The sequence below is a fragment of the Anolis sagrei genome, chromosome 3 (assembly GCF_037176765.1).
Source record: "Anolis sagrei isolate rAnoSag1 chromosome 3, rAnoSag1.mat, whole genome shotgun sequence".
Lineage (NCBI taxonomy): Eukaryota > Metazoa > Chordata > Lepidosauria > Squamata > Dactyloidae > Anolis > Anolis sagrei.
The window spans coordinates 95,083,327-95,106,739 of record NC_090023.1 but is presented as its reverse complement, the minus strand read 5'-3'; the positions used below and the strand labels follow the sequence as shown (position 1 = coordinate 95,106,739).

The window sequence follows — 23,413 nt, the reverse complement described above, 5'->3', positions numbered from 1 at the left end:
ACTTTATCAGTCACGGAAGAAGCAAAAATAAAGCTCATTTGTGGATTTATTTTTGTGTTGGGTTCTGGGAACTGTAGTACAAAAAAAGTAATCATTTCCAAGCCCCAAACCTGATATCTAGAGCATAGGATTATAATATCCTATTAATTCTGCAATCACTTTATTGATTTTTTCTTTAAAAATCTATAATCTCAAAAGTTAAATATCACATAGAATGGTGAATCCTTAATAAGTCAAAGAAGGATATTTGTTATGTGGAAGACACTGTTCAACTGAGTCCTCTTTTTATTCCTGATAGCAAAAATGGAGCTATACGAAATATACCAAATATATACAAGTGTGTTCGATTAGCAAAATTTATTAACATCAGAGGGTAGAATTTGGACGAGTTCATTTTGATCATGATTCTATTTTACAGCAGCAAAATTGTAGATAACATGACTGAACATGGTATGAAAATATCCAAAAGACATAATTCACGTCAAAACTTCAGAGAGGGCAGCAAAGGAAAGCAGCATTCAGTAAACTGAATCTGAACAAAGAAGACATCCATGACTTCATCAGACAGGGTTAATCAACCAAGACAGAAAGTTGGGAGGAGGAAGGAGAGGAAGAGAATTACTGTTGCACTTCCTGAAGTTTGAAGAGCAAAGGTTTCCTTGAAACTGACAACAAATTCTTGCTGTACCACTGGCAGCAAAGGAAAGACAAAAGTGCAAAGGCACCAGGGACATAAAAACCGAAAATTGTCTTACAGCAAAAGCACATGGGCAGCTTATGCATGAGATAAGGCAATAACAACAGTAATGCTTGGTTGACTTGGTAATAACTGCCTGAATAATGCTATTAGATTAGTTACTTTTAAAACAATTCAAAGTTCGGCATTAAAATGGACCTGCCTGCAGCCTTGCAATCTTCCTGATAAGTCAGACCAAGATAGATAAATGTTTTTGCAAAAGAATGGTTGGCGGTGTCTATCCTATATTCCCTCCTGCTCAAAGTGAAGATGAAAAACTGCAGAGATGTGAAATGCCAAAGAAAGCAAAAACAACAGATTCAATTCAGAGTTCATTTAGATACATGAATCTGCTTGGAAAACAAGGGTTACATGATCTTCCCTTCTACAGCAACTCATAGTTCTGGGGGCAAATTTTCTGGAAATGCTTCCAAGGAAGAACTTCCTTACATTATAACGTATGAATGATCAAGTAAATTATAATTATTAAAATAAAATATATGCTTAAAATAGCTAACGAAAATCTACCATTCCCTTTGTTTAGGACGGTTGAATTAAAATTATCTTTAAAAGAACAATTATCAATCAAAAGGTGGTAAACCAAACAGTTCTGGCTTGAACTCATTCATAGACTGGAACACTAGTGTGGCTTCTTTTGTAAGTTCTTTGTCCAAGTTTTCATCTGGAATCATGACCACCTGCATCCCTGCTGTCAGTGAAGCCTTCACCCCGTTGGGAGCATCTTCAAATACAAGGCACTGAGATTTAAAAGAAAAACAAAAGCATAATTATATATTACTGCTCTGTAATTGATATAATGCAATATAATATAATATGGAATATAATATAACAATCAGTCCTCATATCAGCAGAACTTGCAGCTGTAGATTCATTTATCCACAGCCAACAAAATGAGTCAATTCTAGGCATTTTCTAAGTTCCTCCAGCATGATTCTATGGTATTCTTAGGCAAAAAGGGCTTAATTTCAACAAAGTTTACTATTATCCATGGTATCCATGTGAAGTCTGGGTACTGATATGGGGGTACTGTACTTGCTATATTTTTATTTAAACTAGAGTTGATAAAAAAAAACTTTTAAAAACATGAACAGATATATCTTCATAAAATTAGTATCAAATTTATTTATTTATTTATTTACAGTTCTTATATTCTGCCCTTCTCACCCCGCAGGGGACTCAGGGCGGATTACAGTCAACACATATATGGCAAACATTCAATGCCAGTTTGACAAACAACATTTAACAGACAAAGGCTATTTAACTTTTTTTCTGGCCGCCAGGGGAGCTGCTGCTTTTCATCGTCCATCAACGACACCGATGAAGTTCTTCCGCATTCCACATTCCCCGGAGTCTTCTTTCTTTATGGCCTCATAAATTAGTTAAATTTAGCCTCCCACACAAGGTGGTGCCTTATTTTCCTACTTGACAGATGCAACTGTCTTTCGGGTTGCAAAGGTCGACAACGGGCTACACAATGGCTAGACACCCACTCCAGCCCGGGCTGGCTTCGAACTCATGACCTTTTGGTCAGAGTGATCTTTATGCAGCTGCCACTCAGCCAGCTGCGCCACAATCCCGGTGCTTCCGTCTCGTAGATTCAATTAACCTGTTTGCTTGTATCTCTGTGCTCCCCACATCCCCATTCTGTGTTTGATAACTCTATTTCCACAGTCAACTGTATCTCAAGAATGCTGAAAACTGATATATGAAGGCAGTTTAGTTCTGAATAAGAATTAAGAAACATGACATTTTCCTTTCCAGACTTTAAATTGACTCCTGCTTAAATATGTACAAAAAATGTTTTCCTTGCAGACTGCAAATTGTCCCCATTGTGACTAATTATCTACATAAAAAATTCTTAGAAATAGGGAAGATGACATTTGGGATACTGATTAGAATCCAGAGTTGTGCGTTCTTTCCTGCTGGGAAGGCACATTTCTGACTGACAGTGATCAGAGACCAACATGATATCTGTAAATAATCATTCCACCCACCATGAAAGATTTCTTAGGCCCCTGCACAACCATAGCACAAAAACCTTCCACTGCTGAAACACTGGAGAATCCTGCAATGACATAGTCCCTACAACATAAAACAACAGAATGACTGCTGTACAAATACCACAATCTGTTCTCTATTGGCAGGACAAGCACTTGACCAAAAGCTACATTTGTCTGGTACATTATATCAGCAATTATTCTGTAAAAAATGGGTTCTTGAATTTGTCTTACAAAGACATGCCCTAAGGAAAACATTAACTGAAGGGATACCACAACTAATGAAGAAGACACATTTCTAAACATTACTTTAAGGGAAAATTTGGTACCAGGGGCAGAAATAGCATGAAAAGTAAGTTTTTAGTAAAAAAAAAAAAATCCAGATACGATCAGGATGGCCCTGTCTCTGCTTGCCTTTTGTCAGCAGGTAAAAACATATCTCTGCCATTAAGTGTTTATACAATGATGAAGGTTGGGCTTTGAAAGGTGGTGTGACTGGGATTTTAAAGTGGAAATAACATTTTAATATTGTTAGCGGTTTTAATATCAATAATGATATCATACACACACACATACACATATAATGTGTTTGCATTGTTTTATGAGTATTGCTTTATATTTATTGTTAGCTGCCTTATGTCCCTATAGCAGGAGAAAGGCAGGGTAAAAATAAGGTAAATACAATAAAATAGAGAAATAAAGGCTGAATTCTTTTATCAACATTCAGTTCTCTTATGATTCCCATTTTGATGCCCAATCTATAATCCAAGCTCCATGCTGGGGTACAGAGGCATATATATTTGCTCTCCCTTTTTCTTTCTGTTTTGCTGCTCTGCAAAAAGTTCTTTCTGGAGACAGCTGCCACTTACTTTGTCTGTAGTAAGTAGGCACACATTGCTATACAACTGGATAACCTAGAGCACAAACCTGTTCTTTTCCTGTCCGAGCTTTATTAATTGTGCTGCTTACTGCAGACACAATGCTGCAAACCTGACCCCAAAGTGTGTGGTTCTCTAGTTTTCTTTCATCATTCACCCAATATCAATGTGACTGTCTCCCACAGAAGATGATGACAAAAATTAAATACTGGGAAGGCTTAAAAAGCGAATATAAAAAAGAGCTTCACATATGATTTTTTTTTTTAGTTGAGATATGCCTGTAATTATGAAGGCTTTGTTCTACTGGCTAGGTTAGGAATTTCCAAACTGTGGAGTAAATTTCCAAACTCTGGAAAGACAAAGTCTAAGTTAAGCAGAAACAAAGCCAGTAACATTGAGCTTTTATAGTGCAAGTAGTACAGGGTAAGGCAGCATAACTTCATTTTTTTTAAACTTAATAAAATCCATTGTATGAATCAGAAATTTTTATTTTTATAATGTAGGCGCATACCTAAAGTTTTGTTTTACGTAACTTTGAAGATCAAATTACTGTATATACTCGAGTATAAGCCTAGTTTTTCAACCCTTTTTTTAGACTGAAAAAGTCCCCCTCGGCTTATACTCGAGTCAAGGTTATTTATTGTTTTACTCTGTTGTTGTTATTTTCATTTCATTTATTATTTTATTCTATTTATTATTATTGCATTTATCATTTTACTCTATTATTATACATTTATTATTTTACTGTATAATTGTTACTGCTACATTCATTATTTTACTCTTTTTATTATTGTTATTATTACATTATGTTACTCTATTATTATTGGAAGGATACGTAAGCACATTTACATTGAAGAAGGTAAATAATAATTTAATCAGAGTTGGACAGTCTTATCTTAAATTACCATTTTTGTAAATATTCAAAAATCTATAACCTACCGATTCCTCATAAATGTAATTTAATTGGTATCTATTTTTATTTTGCAATTTACCCGTAGCGGCTGCATTTCCCACTCTCGGCTTCTACTCAAGTCAATCTGTTTTCTCAGTTTTTTGTGCTCGGCTTTAGGTGCCTCGGCTTATATTCGGATCGCCTTATACTTGAGTATATACGGTAAGTAGGTGACGTCCCCCATTCTCCATACACTGAGTAAATCAATTTCTGCCATTTGTCATGACTCTTGCCAGCATAGCAGGCATTATGTTGGCAATTTCATCCTGAATGTTGGTCTTCAAATCTTGTAGGGTCCTTGGACGGTTCACATAAACACGGGATTTCAAAAAACCCCATAGAAAAAAATCACAAGGGGCCAAATCTGGAGAGTGGGCTGGCCAATCCAAATCTGCTCGAAAAGTAGGCCTCAACGGCAAAAGCACACTCCTCACTGTTCCAATGCATGATGGTGACTATGCCAGGACAAATGTTTATACTCCCGCCTTTCGAACGAGACCACTACCGCTCCGCTATGTCTTCAACCGACTGAACGGCGTTCATTTAAAAAAAGGAAGTTATGCTGCCTCACCCTGTATTACTAGTAAGGTGGGATTGGTCAAAATGGAGGTATCCAGATGGTTCTAGACTGCATTTCCCAAAACTCTCCACCACTGGCTATGGATCATGGGAACACACGAAGGGTTATACTTTATCAACCTTAGTTGGCAAATACCACTAGTTGGCACTAATGGATCCGATTCAGACTATCTGGATGCTTTGACACTGAAGGAGTTTGGCAGACATTGCAAATCCAAGGAATCACTATCATAAATCTGAATTAATAAAACATGTTTATTTAGTGGCTGGCACTTCCCTAGACATAGCTAGTAAAGGAGGCACATAGTAATTAGAGTCACATACTCTACAAAATAGACTTTACAGATATTGAACAGAAAGTTTAATGATATTTGTTCTACTATTAGTGAGATGAGGGGAGGATCTTTAAACTTTTAATCATGTCACAGTATAACAGAACTTTTCTCTCATAAATGATAGCAAAGATATTGGACGTACTGCACTGCCTTCACATTTAACAGCAGAAAACTGGAACAAACATACCAAAAGGAAGGAAGGGGTAAGGAACTCTTCTTTTTAGGCTCTTGATGAGGCACAGGCAAACTTTGGTCCCTGGCCAATAGGAATTCTGGGGACTGAATGTTTGCTACCGTTTTTATTTGTTACATTACCCTGTCTTTATCCCCATGGAGACACAAGGCAGCTAACAACCACACACCTTGATCACATTTCAAAACAAAGGGAATGAAAAGGTTGTTTTTTTTTTAAAAAAAAAAACCCAATTAAATAGTACTGTGTAGATTTGTTAAAATACAATTAAAATATAATAAATCAATTAAAATTGCATTTAAAACCCACAATTTCCCCAGCAGACAGGACACAAGTTTAAATATGATGTAATTTATTTGATTTTTTTTTCACTTTGGCATTTAAAGTTTGCCATGCATGTTGGAAACCACCTGGAATCCTCTTGGGGAGATAGGGCTATCTACAAATAGATTATTATTATTATTATTATTATTATTATTATTATTGACATTAATTTATATTTCATATACACCTTATATACACAGCTTGTCAGTGATTTTATACACAATACCATATTTCAAATAATTTTGTGCATGGAACAAAGTTTCTGTACATTGAACCATTAGAAAATAAAGGTATCACTATCTCAGCCACTCATGTAGACAATTTGGGATTTTATAGTATTTCAGTTTTTTTCAATTCTAGATAAGGGATGATGAACTGTACCACTGATCCAACAGGTGTACTCTACCATATAAGGGCATACTCTTGTGTCCATCAATGTGTAATCAAACAACGGTATAATTATATTTATTTAAAATATGTCTTTGTCCTTGAAATGTAGTAAGTCAAAACTTAATACCTTGCAGTAATGCAGCACAAATTGTTTTTAACTTGCAGGAGTCAACTTTGAATGTTCACTAAATTTGCTCATTTAGTTTTCATTTCAAGATTAAAGACAGTTTCACAACTATACCTAAGAATGGTTTTTAAGGTCTTGAATGAGCCACTGGCAAATATTAATGCAGTGTAGAAAATGGAAACCATTTAAAAACCGCATGTACTTTCTAGCTAATGTAGTTTCTATTTGAATTACAAAGCAAACCTTCTCCATCAATACCACTGAAAATAATTGGAGCTATGCTTACAATAAAGCCTTAATACACTTTCAGTCACAGATTGCTGACTACTATTTCTAAAAAATAAGGTCCCAATACATGTTGCTATGCTTTGAACAACAATTCTCAAATTCCAGAAGAGCTCTTATGTCCATGGGTTTTGTGGATGGTACTGCTACTTTGAGGCATAAATCCTTGCCTTTTAATTTCACTCTGAATTGAGAAAGCAGAAAAAAGAACAAGTCTGACATACTTGGCCTTTAGATTCTTTTGTTTTGCCTACAACAGCATTATCAAGCCTGTTCAGAAAGTTTTCTTTAATCTACAGTGTACAAATACATGTATTACAGAAAGCTTCCTTGGCAAACCTAATTGACTTCCATGATGTCATTAAGCTTCTTGTATGAAAAACGACAATGGCTGTAGAATGCAATATGCATAATGAAAAAGCTTAACTATCTTCTCAGAACTAGAAGCAATTAAAACACTTAATTACTAAAGAAGCTGGGAAACTGACCCACAATTATGGTGGTTTTAATGTTGCAAGAATAATTTAGCCAATCTTCTTTCAGTTTTCATTAGGTGGCATCTATTGTCAACATCCTAGCAGTATTTTGGAATGAAGGAGGAATGAGTCTTGAAAAGGTCCAGAAAGGGATCCAAACTTGCCCTAAAATGATGACTGATTTCTCTTTCGCCATACCCATTAATACAGTAAATTAAAGATATGAGAGTTCCCCAGCATAAATCCAAAGATATCAGTTAGGAATGCAAGACAACCCTTCTCTTTAATTTCCATATTATTTCTTGATATCTGAATGGTGTCTAATATCACCCTTTCTGTTCTGTAAGGCTAGTAATTGGGTGTATTTGAAATTTAAATATCAGAAACAAAGCAGAGAAGTGAGATAGGCATATACTAGGCAAGTGCTGCTGATTCAGAACTATCATCATTTGTAAAAGCAAAGAGGCCATACAAAATGACCAAGGTCCAGTTTATATGAGCAAAACTCAAGGATAGTTAAGTGCATTTTAGAAACTGAACTTTGTAACAAGCATGTCAACAGCCCTGTTCAGAGATTCCCTACAATAAAAAGGAAAAAAGGAAGAGAGAGAGAAAAAAAAAACACCACCCAGCCTAACTTATTTATATTTTAGTATGAGCTTTCATGCTTCTGAATCAACTTCCTCAGATATTAAGCAATTTTTTGCAGTTGTGGAAGTGGGATATAATTTAATGTGATTCAGAAAAAAGCAATTTGTGACCCTTGCTCTAAATTTTCAAACAAATTTATTAACAAATAAATTAGTTAAAAATCAGACAATTTGATTTTCTGGATGTGCTTTCTCATGTTGTCTCTCATAGTTGAGGTCTACCTATGATGTCAATTACGGGCCTCTCTCATCTTTTTAAGTGTGAGAACTTTATCTGACTAAATACTTTTTCCCCCACTGTAGAAATGATGAGTCTACTTACTCAAAGTCAGTTCTCTTGGAGCCAAATCTTGTCTGAAGAGATTTGTTTGTTATATGCTCAGTTATGAGGAATAAAGACAATGTATGAGCATTCAAGGCATGAGAGTAGAGGGATCCTGCTAAGGTCAACAGGTCCTATTCCCTCAACTGACATTCCCTCAACTGACTTGACAATAACAGCTGAACAGCAAAGAAATCAATTACATAGAGTGGTAGTACGTGTAGAAATATGGTTCAATTTCTATCATTCTCTGGATGTCTTTAAAAAGAGGCTGGACAGCTACCTGCTTGGGATGTCTAACTGGCTTTCCTGCTTTGAGCATAGGTTGGACTTAATGGACTCATGGAACCCTCTTCTAACTCTATGACTCTACATTGTTCCAGCAGAAGTTAATCACAGACAGCATGAAACTGTGGCATATACTCTTAAGACAATGATGCCTGCATGCTATAACAAGCTTGAAGAGATTTCATATACCACCGGATCACTGATCTATGAAGGGGAGGGGAGAAAGAGAAGAAAGGAGATGAGGAAGTGTAGGAGTAGATGATGATCTCTCTTTGTATGGGGGTATTTGGATATAATGGAATACTCTTCATTACATACCCACAACACTAAAAAGACTTAAAGACCTACCCCCTTCCCAAATTATACCTGCTCTATAGTTGAATGCAGTAACTGTGCAACCATGGATCTGAAAAAGTCAATCTAATGTGCTTGGCTCCCAAAAAGTGTGAGATAACTCACATATACAGTGTGTGACAAAAAGGTTTCTACCCGTTTGATCAGACCAGTAACTTCCTCTTCTGCTGTAATGCTATGAACAATACCTACACCAGTAACACGGTTAGCTGAAATTGTTCTTGTGAAATTGTTCTGTTTAGCATAATTTAGAAAACTCTGAGCATGTATAGGAAACATTTCATTAAGCTTTTAATAAGAGCACAGGCACTCTGAATAGATCTTTGAAGCTTTGGCACTACTTTAGAATGAACTATTGGATCAAACTTAGTTTGCAGCGCAGAGGGCTTCCTGCTGATTGATGCCTAAAAACTGGACTTGGATGTGTGAAATAGTCTGAAATATAATGTCACACGTCATAAAATATTAATGTAAACATTGGCCCAAATAGCTGGTATAAACTAAGATGGTCACTTTCCCCATTAATGTTCCACTGCTTCTGGTAACACATAAAACAAAAAGGGTTTATCAGCTAATATTTGTTCCTGTTTCTATTTATCAGGCAGTTTTAGTTATAATTTTGCTATAAAGAAATAACCCCTGATGAATGTTAACATTGCACAAAGAATTAATTAGCATTAAACTAGCACCTGGCATAGTGCTATCCACAGATAAACTCGAAAAATTCCCCTGAAGTTCAGATTAAATTGGCAAGCAAGTTTACATATCTTACATTATCAACAGTAATCTGCCACATTTCTTGTCAATGCCTGAAGATATCTAATCAGAAACATGCCAGACTGGGAAAATACCACTCGCCCATCAGCCTTAACAGTAGAGTGCGACTTTACTATTATCAGTTGAGATTTTGGGTCAAGTGGTACAGACATCTCTTTAGAATCCCATTTTTAAACTCAATAGCTACTAAACCGCATTGAGTCGCCTGATTGGGCTGAAAAATGCGGTATAGAAATAAAGCAAATAAATAATAAATAAATTGTTAAGATTCTATATTCATGGCTTGTTGTTGTTCATTCGTTCAGTCGCCTCTGACTCTTCGTGACCTCATGGACCAGCCCACGCCAGAGATCCCTGTCGGCCGTCACCACCCCCAGCTCCTTCAAGGTCAGTCAAGTCACTTCAAGGATGCCATCCATCCATCTTGCCCTTGGTCGGCCTCTCTTCCTTTTGCCTTCCACTTTCCCCAGCATAATTGTCTTCTCTAGGCTTTCCTGTCTCCTCATGATGTGGCCAAAGTACTTCAACTTTGTCTCTAGTATCCTTCCCTCCAATGAGCATTCGGGCTTTATTTCCTGGAGGATGGACTGGTTGGATCTTCTCGCAGTCCAAGGCACTCTCAGCACTTTCCTCCAGCACCACAGTTCAAAAGCATCTATCTTCCTTCGCTCAGCCTTCCCTAAGGTCCAGCTCTCACATCCGTAGGTGACTACAGGGAATACCATGGCTTTGACTAGGCAGATCTTTGTTGCCAGTCTGATGTCTCTACTCTTTACTATTTTATCAAGACTGGACATTGCTCTCCTCCCAAGAAGTAAGTGTCTTCTGATTTCCTGGCCACAGTCTGCGTTTGCAGTAATCTTTGCACCTAGAAATACAAAGTCTGTCACGGCCATATTCATGGCTACATACACTATATTTGGTCTTCAGTAGCCAGCTAGTTCATACTTAAAATAATCTGAGGAATTTGAATGTAAGAAAGCATTATGTGTTATATTAAGAAACTTGTACAAATTAAATGTACCCTGCTAGAACACTCAAATATGGAATGCATAAGTGACAGCAGTAGTCTACCTTAGGCATAAAGGAATTTTAATGGGTGTACAAGAATCAAATTGCAGTGGGCTCTTGATACCTGCGGAAGTTTGGGACTAGGACTCCCTGTGGTTGCCAACATTCATGAATGCTTAGGTCCCATTATATACAGTGTGCAGTAAAATGATGTGTGTTATATAAAATAGCAAAACCAAGAGTTGTTTTTTGGAATATATTTGCAGATTTTCCTGCCCTGGGTAGTTGGAATCTGTGAATTAAGAATCCATAGATATGAAGGGTTGTCTATGTACAAATAATTGCATCAGGGAATAGCAAATAGCATAATAAAGCTTCTAATAGGGAATATCTGCACTGAATAGTAAATACTACGACAGAACATCTAACAGAGAATTAATTATTTTACAAGTGACAAAGAATCTGATACATATTAGACACAAGAAACAAAATACAGTTTCATTAGCCAAGCTTAATTTACAATGGAGAAGATCAATCAAAAGCACGCTCATTATAAAGATGAAGGTTAAGAAGCTTCAGAATACTGGCTGTGGTTGTGGAGTCTGTACAGAGGACAGATGCAAAATATGGTAACAAACTGCAGCTAAACAAATTCAGAATTCAAGGGCTTTGCAAATAAAAAGAAAAAGGTAGGACATGAAAAAGTTCAAAGCAAAATGAGAGGCAAAAGTCCAGATTGGTAATGAAAAATGCAAAAAGTTGAGCCCTTAAACAGACTCATGGGGCCAAAAAGACAATTGTGAACTCTAATTCCAAGCTACACTCATTTACAGAAAGACAGGTTCATTGCTGTTGAGATAATGGGCTCTTTCCCATTATACAATTATAATGCTTTCCCATTATACAATTATGATTCAATGGAATGGCGTGATAACACAATTTGGTTAGACTTGTGCACAGATCCGTTGTAGCCATTTTTCTTTGGCTTCTTCGGATGGTTGCTGCATTATTATTATAATAATGCTGCTGCTGCCTACTACTATAACTACTAACAACAACAACAAAACTGTTGGGCTTCTGTGGAACCTTTGCCAAGCGAACAGAACCCATTGTCATTCTCTAACTTTAACCTGCACAAGGACATAAAAGGTTCTTGTTGTTAATATAATACTGTTCCAAAGGATTGTACCAGCAAGAAACAAACACAAAGTTCTACCTACCTTAGATTAATCCTCTCATTTGGTTATTGTAGAAATGCATCTCTGACATTTTACAGAAAGGAATGGTACCCTATTACTGCTCCTGGAGAAGTTACAGGGCAGGGCCAGCGGGGGATATCTTTTTGGGAATTTTTAAAGGAGAGTTTATTTCTAGAGGGAAAAAATTCCTAAAATTCAGGGGATGGCCCAAATGTTCTGAAACTTGGTGGACCAGCAGTGGTAGATGTGTCCTCTAAATGTGGCAATTTTAACCCCAATAGCCCTAAAAATGACAGGAGGGGAGCCCATGAACCCCTCCATTCCCGCCAATGGGCTGGATCAAGCCGCATTTTTCAGCTGCGGACCAATAACAGCTATTCAGCAGGCCAGCAGTTTTCAGAAAGAAACAAACACAAAGTTCTACCTACCTTAGATTAATCCTCTCATTTGGCTATTGTGGAAGTGCATCTCTGATATTTGGCAGGAAGGAATGGTGCCCTGCTGCTGCTCCTGGAGAAGTTATAGGGCGGGGCCAGTGGGGATATCTTTTTGGAATTTTTTTAAAGGAGATTTTATTTCTAGAGGGACAAAAAATCCTAAAAATCAGGGAATAACCCAAATGTTCTGAAACTTGGTGGGCCAGCAGTGGTAGATGTGTCCTCTAAATGTGGCAATTTTAATCCCAATAGCCCTAAAAATGACAGGAGGGGAGCCTGTGAACCCTCCCCCATTCCCGCCAATTTGGCTGGATCAAGCCGCATTTCTTGGCTGTGGACCAAAAGCAGCTATTCAGCAGGACGGCGGTTTTTGGGAGGTGCGTCAAAATGGACCCCACCCCCCAAAAAAATTCAGTTCGCAGAAATGGGTGAAGGTCCAGCTGAAACGCACAAACCTAATTATGGTATTCTGAGATATGCAGTTTACAGAGGGAAAATTTACACTTCTCAGATACAAAGCCCTAGCTCTTTACTAGGACCAAACCCCAGGATTCTATAGGTTGCAACCATAACAAGCCAAGTGGACTGTAGCTTTATATGTATAAATGTGAAAAGGCCAAAAAATTTGGTGTCTAGGCATAATTCTTTCCATTAATTTAACAAAGAATAGAGTATAGGGTCATAAATGAAGATGTGAAGACTAAATTTATAAAAGAAGTCTAGCCATGATCTTTTCTCACAATGCTACTAAGGAAAGAAATGTGCAAAGTAGTTGGGCTTTCAATCAAAAGAAACTAAAAATAGATAAAATCTTTTCCTAGACACACACAGGTGCAGGAAACATAACATACAAATTAGGAGGCTCTGATGTGCAGGGAAATATCTCATGGAGGTAAATTAAGAATACAAGCATTACTGTCTCCTGAGAAATTCTTAGAACATCTTGAAATGAATGCACTGAAACATAATTTAATGTGGCACAGAGGGAAAGAGCTTGGCAATGATTTTTGTCCAGAAAAGAAGGACTAATAATCAAGGTTCTCAGAAGCCAGAACCAGGACTTTGCAGGAGGGCAAATCACCCAAGGTCCTAGTGAAGACCCCAGTTTCTGTCATTCAAGAACACTCATAATCAGATTTCATGAAACAATGCCTGAGCTGAACCAGAACATACATGCAATCTGTTATTTGTGTACTGGATTTATGTTTAATATGCGTAATTGTTTTAAATTGTATTTTATGTCTACTGTTTTAATGATTTTATGTTATGTTTTAATTGTTTGTAGTATTGAGGCATTGAATGTTTGTCGCTAGGTGTATGATGTACGCCGTTCTGAGTCCCCTGCAGGGTGAGAAGAACAGAATATAAATGAATTAAATAAATAAATAAATGCCCAAATGCACATACACATAAATAGAGCATGGCAGGGAAATCAGCAGAGCCTTGTAGAAAATGGAGCCTGTCAACAATTCTTCACTAAACTGTCTAAAAAAGAAAAATCCGAACCAGATTATACTTAATTATTATTTATTTACTTTATTTTTATCCCACCTTTCTCCCAATATGGGGACTCAAGGCAACTAATACCAAAACATGACATATTAAAAAGAGTGCAAATGCATTAAAATGTGAACTTTTAAAAAAATCAATTAAATCTTTTATGTCATGGAGCATACAATATTAAAAAAGAATTAAAGCTACACAAACTGTGTTGGTTGAATCTTTTTATAATAATCGTTCTTAAAAATGAAAGCCATGCATTTTTTCTTTAAATCTGGCAGTTTTTCATTACCTGTAAACATACACATGTACATCTTTCAGATGGAACCAGACTTCTGAAGGAAAAAATAATCAATTGCACTACGTTGGAAAGAACACTACCAAAGCCTTCTGAATCACAACTCCAATGTGTCTGAAGAGGTTCTCTCACAAATCCCTCAACAACAAACCAGGGATGAGCTTGCAACACTGCCTAGTTTGGAAGAAGTCAGCAATGCCATCAGCCAACAAAAAAAAAAAACAAAGCCAGCGGACCTGATGGGATCCCTGCTGCAATCTTTAAAGAGGGAGGACCTGAGCTGACACAACAACTCCACCAGCGATGGTCCTCCGCCATCAACTCTGCTGGACTGGCCACATTGTCCGGATGCCTGACCTCCATCTCCCAAAGCAGTTGCTCTACTCTGAATTCAAGAATGGAAAATAGAATGTTGGTGAGCAGAAAAAGAAATTTAAAGATGGGCTCAAAGTGAACCTTAAAAACTCTGGCATAGACATTGAGAACTGGAAACCAATGCCCTCACTGCGGAAGAAGATGCAGATCAACAATAGGGCTCCCCAGTCACCTACAGACCCACCACCAGTACACTGATCTTGGAAGACTATCCTACTTGGACAACGAGGAATCGCCTAAGTCAGTAAGGATATCTTTCATTTTTCAAAAACCACTAGCAGACTGCCTTAGCCCAACAATATTTATTAAACTATATTAGATATCAGCAGAAAGAAACAACTTTATTCTGGGGTAGAGAGTGGGTAGACACTTGCATCTATCATCACAAAAATAGTGGTTTATAAAAGTGTTGATATAAGCTTCATTGGTTGTTATGATAGTTGATGAGATTTGCCTTTAAAGATGTACAGCTACATGCCAACAAGATGTGCTGAAAATAGTTTGTCTCTTATAGATATAGATGCAAATTAGAAGTGTATCATTTTGGTAATGTGCCATAATAAAGCTTTCATTTTATTCAAGTTTTCTTATTTTCTGCTTTTGATGTACAGAATATCTACTATAAAACGGGGAAAATGTGTTTGAGTGACCCACTTAACAGCAGCCCTATTGAAGTACTAATGAATAAATGAATTTTAAATAGCAACAATATTTGCAGTTTGGATATCCTGCTGTGTTAACTGTATAAAGAGTTAGGATTTTAAGAGAACAAAAACATCGCTTTTTTGGTTTCCCGAGGGGCGCGTGTCTATGTGTTCTGAACAGTTTCGATCACTGTGCAAGAACAGTCTTGCAAAACTACACAAGTTTCAGTTACTATAAGAAGAAGCGTATCATTATATATTCTAGCAATGAAATGGAGTTTTTGAAAATAATAAGCAAATTCAGGTATACGGTACAAATTCAGCAAAGGGCACAGCATGGTTTCATATACAAATATGTAGCACTGGTCCTTACATTTGCAGAAAAATTCAGTTCAAAGGAGCTATCTTTTAATCGCGTTCACAGGGCAATTTGCTGGTTTAGCCTTAGGTTGCCTACTTCCCCTTGTTATTATATTACAAAAGGACTGACCCTTTTTTGTGACTTGTGTAAGGTCTGCCTTTTCTTCTGCTGTTGTAAGTTGGTTAAATTACTATATTTTCTAAACAATTTTACTTTTTTTAATTAGAGGTCTTTGGTTAACTAATAAAGTGTTTGTTGGTGTGATGCTTAATACCGGGTTGCAAGGCTTCGTGTTTTTCTTCTCACATGGAAATATGAACATATTTTTATACATCTTCTCCCATTTTACATGTTTTGTGCATTTCTGAAAAATAAAATTTTTAGTCATGTGCATTTTTAAAATTAAGAAAATGGTGGGAGAGAATGTAATGTTCATATTTCTCCAATGATGAGAAAGTGAGTAAGATGCAGAATCTGACACACTTGATAAAGCATAGTTCAATGAGAATTTGAGCTAAACAAAAAAAAAAGAAAAAAGATGAGGATTAAGGAAGAATCCCAATTTTGAAGAATAGATTCTAAGACATTGAATTGATGGGAGTCTTTTTTGAGCTGTCAGAAAGAAAAAAAACCCTCTGAAGTGGTTTTCTTTACATACCTTTAGCCAACACATTTGATTGCATCTCTTGCATACCTCTCAATGGCCACATGGAAGAAGGGGCTTGTTATTGGTACAAAAGATATCTTACTTAGGGTAATTTTCCATATACAGGGTTAGTCAAAATGCATAGGCCAATCTGCTATTCAATTGAATGGCAGATTGGCCTATGCATTTTGACTAACCCTGTATTATGAACAGCACTTTTTCACTGACCCTGGGAGTAGTTTTCTCTTTTAGGGCTATATCTGGGATTGTTGACATCTTATTGCACAGAAACAAACCTACAGATTTACTGCAGGCCATTTAGATCTGATCCATTAGCCATGTTCATCTTCAACTAACATCTGCCTTATAATGAATTCTCATAAAGTTTAAATTAATTATGGTGTCATTATTCTTTGGCTGGTCTGACATTTGAATGTGACCATTCTGCGCAGCCTAACCATTTGGTCTTGGTGTATTTTTGTGTGTGTCAGGAGGGACTTGAAAAACTGCAAGCTGTTTCTGGTGTGAGAGACCTGCTGTCTGCAAGGACATTGAGAAGGGGATGCCCAGGTGTTTTACCATCCTGTGGGAGGCTTCTCTCATATCACTGTATGGGAAGCTGGAGCTGACAGATGGGAGCTCACCCAGCTCCCAGATTCAAACCACTGACCTTTTGGTCAGCAGTCTTGCCGGCACAAGGGTTTAGCCCATTTTGCCACTGGGGGCTCCCCATCTCTTAAATAGGAAAAATCACAAAGCTCATGAAGTCACTGAGGTGGTGCAATGGAGAAATTCCCTGTAAACAAACTCATTTGCAACACAGGTGCAAGGACAAAAGTGAAGACTATTTGAAGAAAGTCATGGATGCAAAAGTCAAAACTCTTGCATTTGCATGTTTTAAATGCATCTCAGCAAGTCGTTAATTAGAATACTTGGCAATATCAATTGTTTCCGAAACAGCTAGCTCTATTTTGACACCAAAACTGGCAGCAGGTGTTTTTGTTTATTTGCTTTTATACAGTACGATTCACAGAAGGCATTCCTCTGAGGCATTTTTCTTCCACCTCACTCTGCAGTGAAGGGAGTCAGAAATGGAACAAGGGGAGGAGAGAAGAAACAATAACTTTCTTGCATCTATTCAGCATCTATTCAAGTGAAAAACTGTATTTCTGTGAGTGGCAGGTGGATAGACACAATGTGACTCTGAAGGAAGGAGAAGGTCATATTTAGATGAGAGGTTACTCTGATTTTTTCTGGATGGCTGGATGGAATCCTTGGAGGACAACATGCAAAGAATTCTGTGAGAAATTGTGTGTCCCAGGTGCCGACAAAATTGTTATATAATTCTAAGTCATTGGTTAATGATATCAGTGGTTTTCAAACTATGCTCAAGGTTAAATTGGCCTTTCTCAGATGCTGATGAGGCACATTAATTTTCTAATTGATTCTGCTTTAGAATCTGTATCTATAGGGACATATCCTAATAAAGAGGTCACAAAGAATTATAATACATCCCAGCAGGAATGAGGTGGAAAGAGGAAGGGATTGTACCTCTTTAGACAAACACATGCTTTTGATGTGGGAGGTGCCTGTTTCAAACATCAGCACTCTATCTACTTCTGCATTATCCTACTTTGCAAAGATTCTGCACCTCTGTATATCTGTAATCAGTTTTATAACTGTTAGGATGTGCGAATTTCATAGATGACCACTAAGAAGAAACACGGTTACACATAAGCAACCTTCCTTCTTCTTCATGGTCTCTGTGAAGGTCACACTTATGGTAAACTAATGAGCTACTGGTCTTGGATAGTGGGAGTCATGCCACTGAAGAAAGAAGGATCGCTCTACCAAAGGCCTTATGTTTCTTTGAAATAACACCATTTGTAAAGCATAACAAAGATACTCTCCCCAGATACATCAGGTTGGCCACCTCCTTCCTGTCCTTTAGAAGAAAATTGAAGACTTGGCCTTGGGACCAAGTGTTTGATTAGTGGACAGGGACAGCGGCAATTGGAAAGAAGACTTGGATACGACAACACTGACTTAACCCCTGACTTGGATTTGGTTTTAATTGGTGTGACTAATTTATTGTTTTAATGAACTGTTTTAATGTCTTGATGTATTTGTTTTTATCTATATGGTGATAGCATTGTACTGTGCTTATGTGAGGCCGCTCTGAGTCCCCTCTTGGGGGGAGAAGGGCAGGATAAAAGTGTATGAAATAAATAAATAAATGAGGAAGACCAAATGGCTGCCCGGTCCTATTCCAGTGGACTGTTCTTCAAAAAGGCAGTTGATGCAACAACAGCACTTGCGAAATGACCCTTAGGCTGTGCAGGTAAGTACTTGCCAGTAAGTTGGTAAGACAGGCATATGGCCAACACTATCCATGAGGACTGTCTTTGGGAGGAGACAGGAAGGCCTCTAGTATCTTCTTGGTATTTCAAATAGCCTTATTCAAACAATTCAATAAACCAGAAAACAAACCCAAAGCCAAAAACTAGTTCAAGTCAAAATAATTATGAGAAAGAAACCCCACAGAGTAATCTCACAATTTGAAGGCACAAGGTAAGTTGCTGAGAAATTCCAAGCTGCTGTAATGTCGGCAGAGCACAGAAACTGAAGCTATATCCTCTCCCACTGGTTATATGCCTCCTGGGGAGGGATGGTGGGTGGGGCTGCAGCCAGAAGACTTTCAGCTGTCTAGAGGAGTCCAAAGCTCACTGCCCACACACAAGAAATACCATAAATGTGACTTTCACAGAGACTATAAAGAAGAAAGGCAAGCTACAGATGCATAATAAATCAAATAAACCACAGGTGAGATCAATCATGGTTCTTATGCTTTTTCAACAGGAAACTAGTAGTCCACTATGAAAGAGAAAGGTCTCAAACTCCTTCTCAGGAAGCGCTACTGTCATTCCTCTCAAGGTAAATTAAGGTTTATTGTGAAATATCAATACAGAGAATGAACGACTGCTCTTCCTGGAGCCTTTTTTCTCTGTACAATCCATTTGTAAAGTGTTGATATAAGGTCTGAAGAACCAAGCACTGGCTTCCATATGTCCACAAGGTCTTGAAGCTTGATTGTTTGGGACAGCAGCCTATGTTACCTATTAATCTGTGTCTTAAGTTGTGGGGCATTACAGTTTGATGCTTGAAGATGACAAAAATCCCTCATGCCTTTGTTTACTCTTTTCTGTGCTTGAGAAATGTTTACTTTTCCCCAGAACCATTTTTATACATTTATGTGCAGCATGTATTGATATCACACCTAGATACTGCTCAGGGCTTTAAAAACCCAGTTCACACATGCGATTTGTAGGAGAAACATTAAACACAATTTCATAGATGCATGTTTGTGTGAATGTTTGTGTTAGCACAGTAAATCCACCACAAACACATATTGAGGGAACCATCATTCTGTTGCATTCTTTAAAATTAAAAACAATAAAAAAGTACAAGCACATTAGCTGTCAAAAGTGAACATTTCTATCTTTGGATCAAATAATATTAGCATAAATATGTATTAATATTTTTGAGAGATGCAAAAATAACAAGTTGGAAAAAAATGTTGACTGCTAAGTAGGTCAGCTTTTATGTCTGACATGCCAAACCTTGTAGGTATAATTAGAACTATTACACAGAAAGAAATATTGTTTAAGAAGTACATAAAGTTATGTGCACACAGGAAGTTATAACCCTCTAAAATTTTATCTCCTTATCCTTGAAATGGATTCATCAAAATGACTTTTTTTAACTACACCAAACTATGGTATTTCATTTTATGTATGTACAGTTTTATGGCACAAGAAGACATTGGCCTTGAAGAACTGAGGGCTGGCATCTAAAGTGGAAAGAAATAAGTCATGAGATTGTCTGTAGATATATTGACTCACTTTAAAATATGTTTCAGCTTATCCTGATAACATACTAATGCCAGAAATCGGGAAATTTCATATGTTTATCCTACTAGCATTTAAATGATAATTATGTTCTGTTTTCAGCATTTGGGGTACTCTTATTACATGGGGTACTCGTTATTACAAAGTCTATTTATTGATGTGAACTGCTTGTCTCAATCTTCTACATGGGATTATGACATTTTTATTCTCTTTTATAGGTATGTTTGTTTTATGCTTTTTATATAACCACTTTTAAATCAGCTAGCCATTCACGGGGGGCTCAAAGTACATTTCTTTTATTATCAAGGACAACAATTTCTTAAAATATATACAAAGGCAAGTTACAACATGGGCAGGGAATAGATTTTCCAGCTCTTATGTAAGGGCTGTATCAAACTTTTCAATGTGGTGAACCAAAACAGCTGGAGGCAGCTGAATTCCAGATGCTGGAAGAAAAGAATGGAAAAGAACTGGTGTCTTATTTGTATCCTCCTTAAAAATATCTGACTTTTGGCTGGAAGCTGCTCTACCACTCAACCCTTCATAAGAGAAGAAACAAAATGTTTGTTCACCTCCAAGAAAAAAAAATTCCAACTGATTGGTGGAATGATTGCTCTTTTCCCTCAAGCTCCTTGCCCAAGAAAGAGACATTAGTAACCAGCCAGTAGTAAATAAGGGCATGCAGTTTTGCAAGACAGCCCCAGATATTGCTACAAACAGTGTGGGATTTGGAAGGACTTATCTGTGGATCTGATCCTTAAGAGGAAAGACTATTCTTAAGAGGAAAATATTGTTTCTAGAGTAAAATGCACTACTAATCAATTACACTTCCCCACCATCAACTACACTTCTCTGTCATGGACTTGAAGTTTCAAAAAGAAACATGTCACCTTGTGAATTAAATGAAAAGAAGAAGTAATGTTGAGTGTCACATGTGGTGAAGTTACTAACTGAGATCTCTGGAAGCATTTCCCACAAGTAGCATGAATGAATAATAGCAAAGATGCTGTGAAGGATAAATGCAAAAGCAGTTGTGAAAATACAGGCTAAATTAAGTGACATTCAGGCAGGATGGACATTTTAGTAACTTAGTGCCATATTTTGCTGCAAGTCACAGAGAACTACACCTGCATTTTAAGGAACTGATACTTCATGAATTCCCACTTACAGTGTACAACTTTTCAATTTTTTATGGGACATTAACTGTCTTAAAAATCTGTTTAATTTTGCCATGGGAGTACTTTTTTGTGCTATACAATGTAATGGTGTTTTCTCGTGCATGATGCAGTGAAACTTATGAGAAACAAGCTTCCCTCTGCTCAAAGATAGTCAGTGAAAGATAACCGTAATTTGAAATCCTGCTACATGATTTCAGTAAAATCATGTTTACTGAAATGGTGGAGAGTCCTGTTCAAGAAAGTGAAAAAAATGCAGTGAGTTGCTTCACAGTCAGACATTTAGGATTATGGTAAAGTTAGAGTTCACTGGAGAACACTCTCATAGCGAGTGTGTTTATACAGGCTTCTGGATTATTTTCTTGTCATCTAGATGGAGATGGGAAATAATGACCTCACACTGCTGTTCCTTTGCAGTGTAGTGGTGGGGAGGAGAAGGAAGTCATTACTTAGGTCTATACCACAACATATATACTTCTGTATTATATGTTTAATGTCTGGAAATGAAATGAAACAAGTTGAAATTCAAAAAAAAAACCCCTAGAATGGCTTTTGGAGTATTTTGCAGGAGTAATTCGTGTGCATCTGTAGAAACAGGGCTACCTGCTGAAGCTTCTATCAACAAAAAAATAACCTTCCTTCAGAACATACACCTACAACTACAGCTGAGGATAAGGCTCTGAAGATGGATTTAATTGTCAGCAGTCAGCAGCATGCATTACAGTTTCAATGATAACTGGTTGACCATCTCTCACAGAAGCAACGTATTTGAAAAACTAAATCCAAAGAAAGTATAGATTAAAGTTCTGTATCAAGAATAAGAACTCTCTTTCACTGGAGATCAGAACCGCCCCTTCTATCCTGACATTCAGGAAACAGGTAAAGACATGGTTATGGAGACAGGCATTTGATGAGTGAGCCAACCCCCTGAGATATGGATGGAAGATGATGATGTATAATCAATTTTAGTATGACGACTGACCAGTGTAGTTTTGAATATACTTGTTGTTTTAATGTGTTATGGTAATATGAATTATGTTATTTTACTGATTGTATGTGATTTTATGGTTGGAAACCGGTCTGAGTCCCTCAAAAGAGGTGAGAAGGTCGGTATATAAAACTTTTAAATAAATAAATTAAAGTCAGAGGTCCTCAAAGAGGGTCATGGGAGGAAGTATTGCCAATGATTCTGGAATGAAAAGGGTTAAGGCAATTAAGGTATTGTATTTGCTGCTCCATCACTCTTCTCTTCCAAGGAGTTGCCCAACAACACCGAGTTGGTACAGCCGGTCATAAATGACAATGCATGTAGGTCCAAGGTTCATAGTGAAGATATGGAGACTCAATATGTAAAAGCATTGAAAGGAGCCACTTCTAACAAATAAAGGCAAAGGCAGAGTAAAGTGGGAACATCGGTAGCTTTCAAAGACTGTTCCCAAATGTATACAAAGCCATGACAGGTATGTTTTCAGTCCCTGATTTGTCAAAAGAAAAAGAAAAAAAAGTCTCTGGGTGGTCATTAGTATTGGAATATGTTTCATCCCAGGAGCTACAATTCTTTAACAGGTTACTGGAAACCTAAAATCTAACGCAAACATCAACAGGGTTGGGAATAAATTGGGGAGAGGAGAAGGGGGATCTGCCACTGGAACACTGAACTACTACTTTTTATATTGGAATATAGACAAAAGACTAAAAAGAAATAGTGAAGAAGAATCAAAAGGAGTTTTAAGAGCTACTTGCCACTGAATATCTGAAACAAATTACATGATGGACAAAAAGGAACTGAGGACAGTAGTTTTGACACTATTTATAATAGTGCTAAATGGTACAGGGTTCCCACCAAAAGCTAAACATTTCTGGAACACTTCCTGGAGGGATCCATGCAGGCACAAGATCCAACTATGTGAGGCACAGAGACTACAAAGAAGAAAGGAAGAAACCATGAAAATGAACAGAATCTGGCTACCAGTATTAAAAAACTCAAAAATTAAAACAGCAAAACAACAGAGAGTAAACAATCAGGCACATCAAATCACACTCAACAAAAGATTCCCCCCAGGCACTTCCAAGCCATTAAATGCTAATCAAGGCGGTCAGTTGAAGCATTCACACCTAGCTCCAGCAGACAAAAGCCCTTTGTCCCACCCTGGTCATTCCACAGATATATAAACC

The 23,413-nt window shown here is 37.3% G+C and overlaps 1 protein-coding gene across 1 annotated transcript in view; it reads right to left on the bottom strand.

Annotated features, from left to right (window-relative positions):
- Nucleotides 1–342: 342 nt before the first annotated feature.
- PUDP (pseudouridine 5'-phosphatase) overlaps nt 343–23,413 on the bottom strand; it is an 84,238-nt gene continuing 61,167 nt past the window's right edge. Inside the window, exon 4 of the mRNA XM_060769911.2 lies at nt 343–1,494. Within this exon, the coding sequence (XP_060625894.2) occupies nt 1,318–1,494 (177 nt within the window). The 3' untranslated portion in view covers nt 343–1,317. The remainder of the gene's footprint in view (nt 1,495–23,413) is intronic.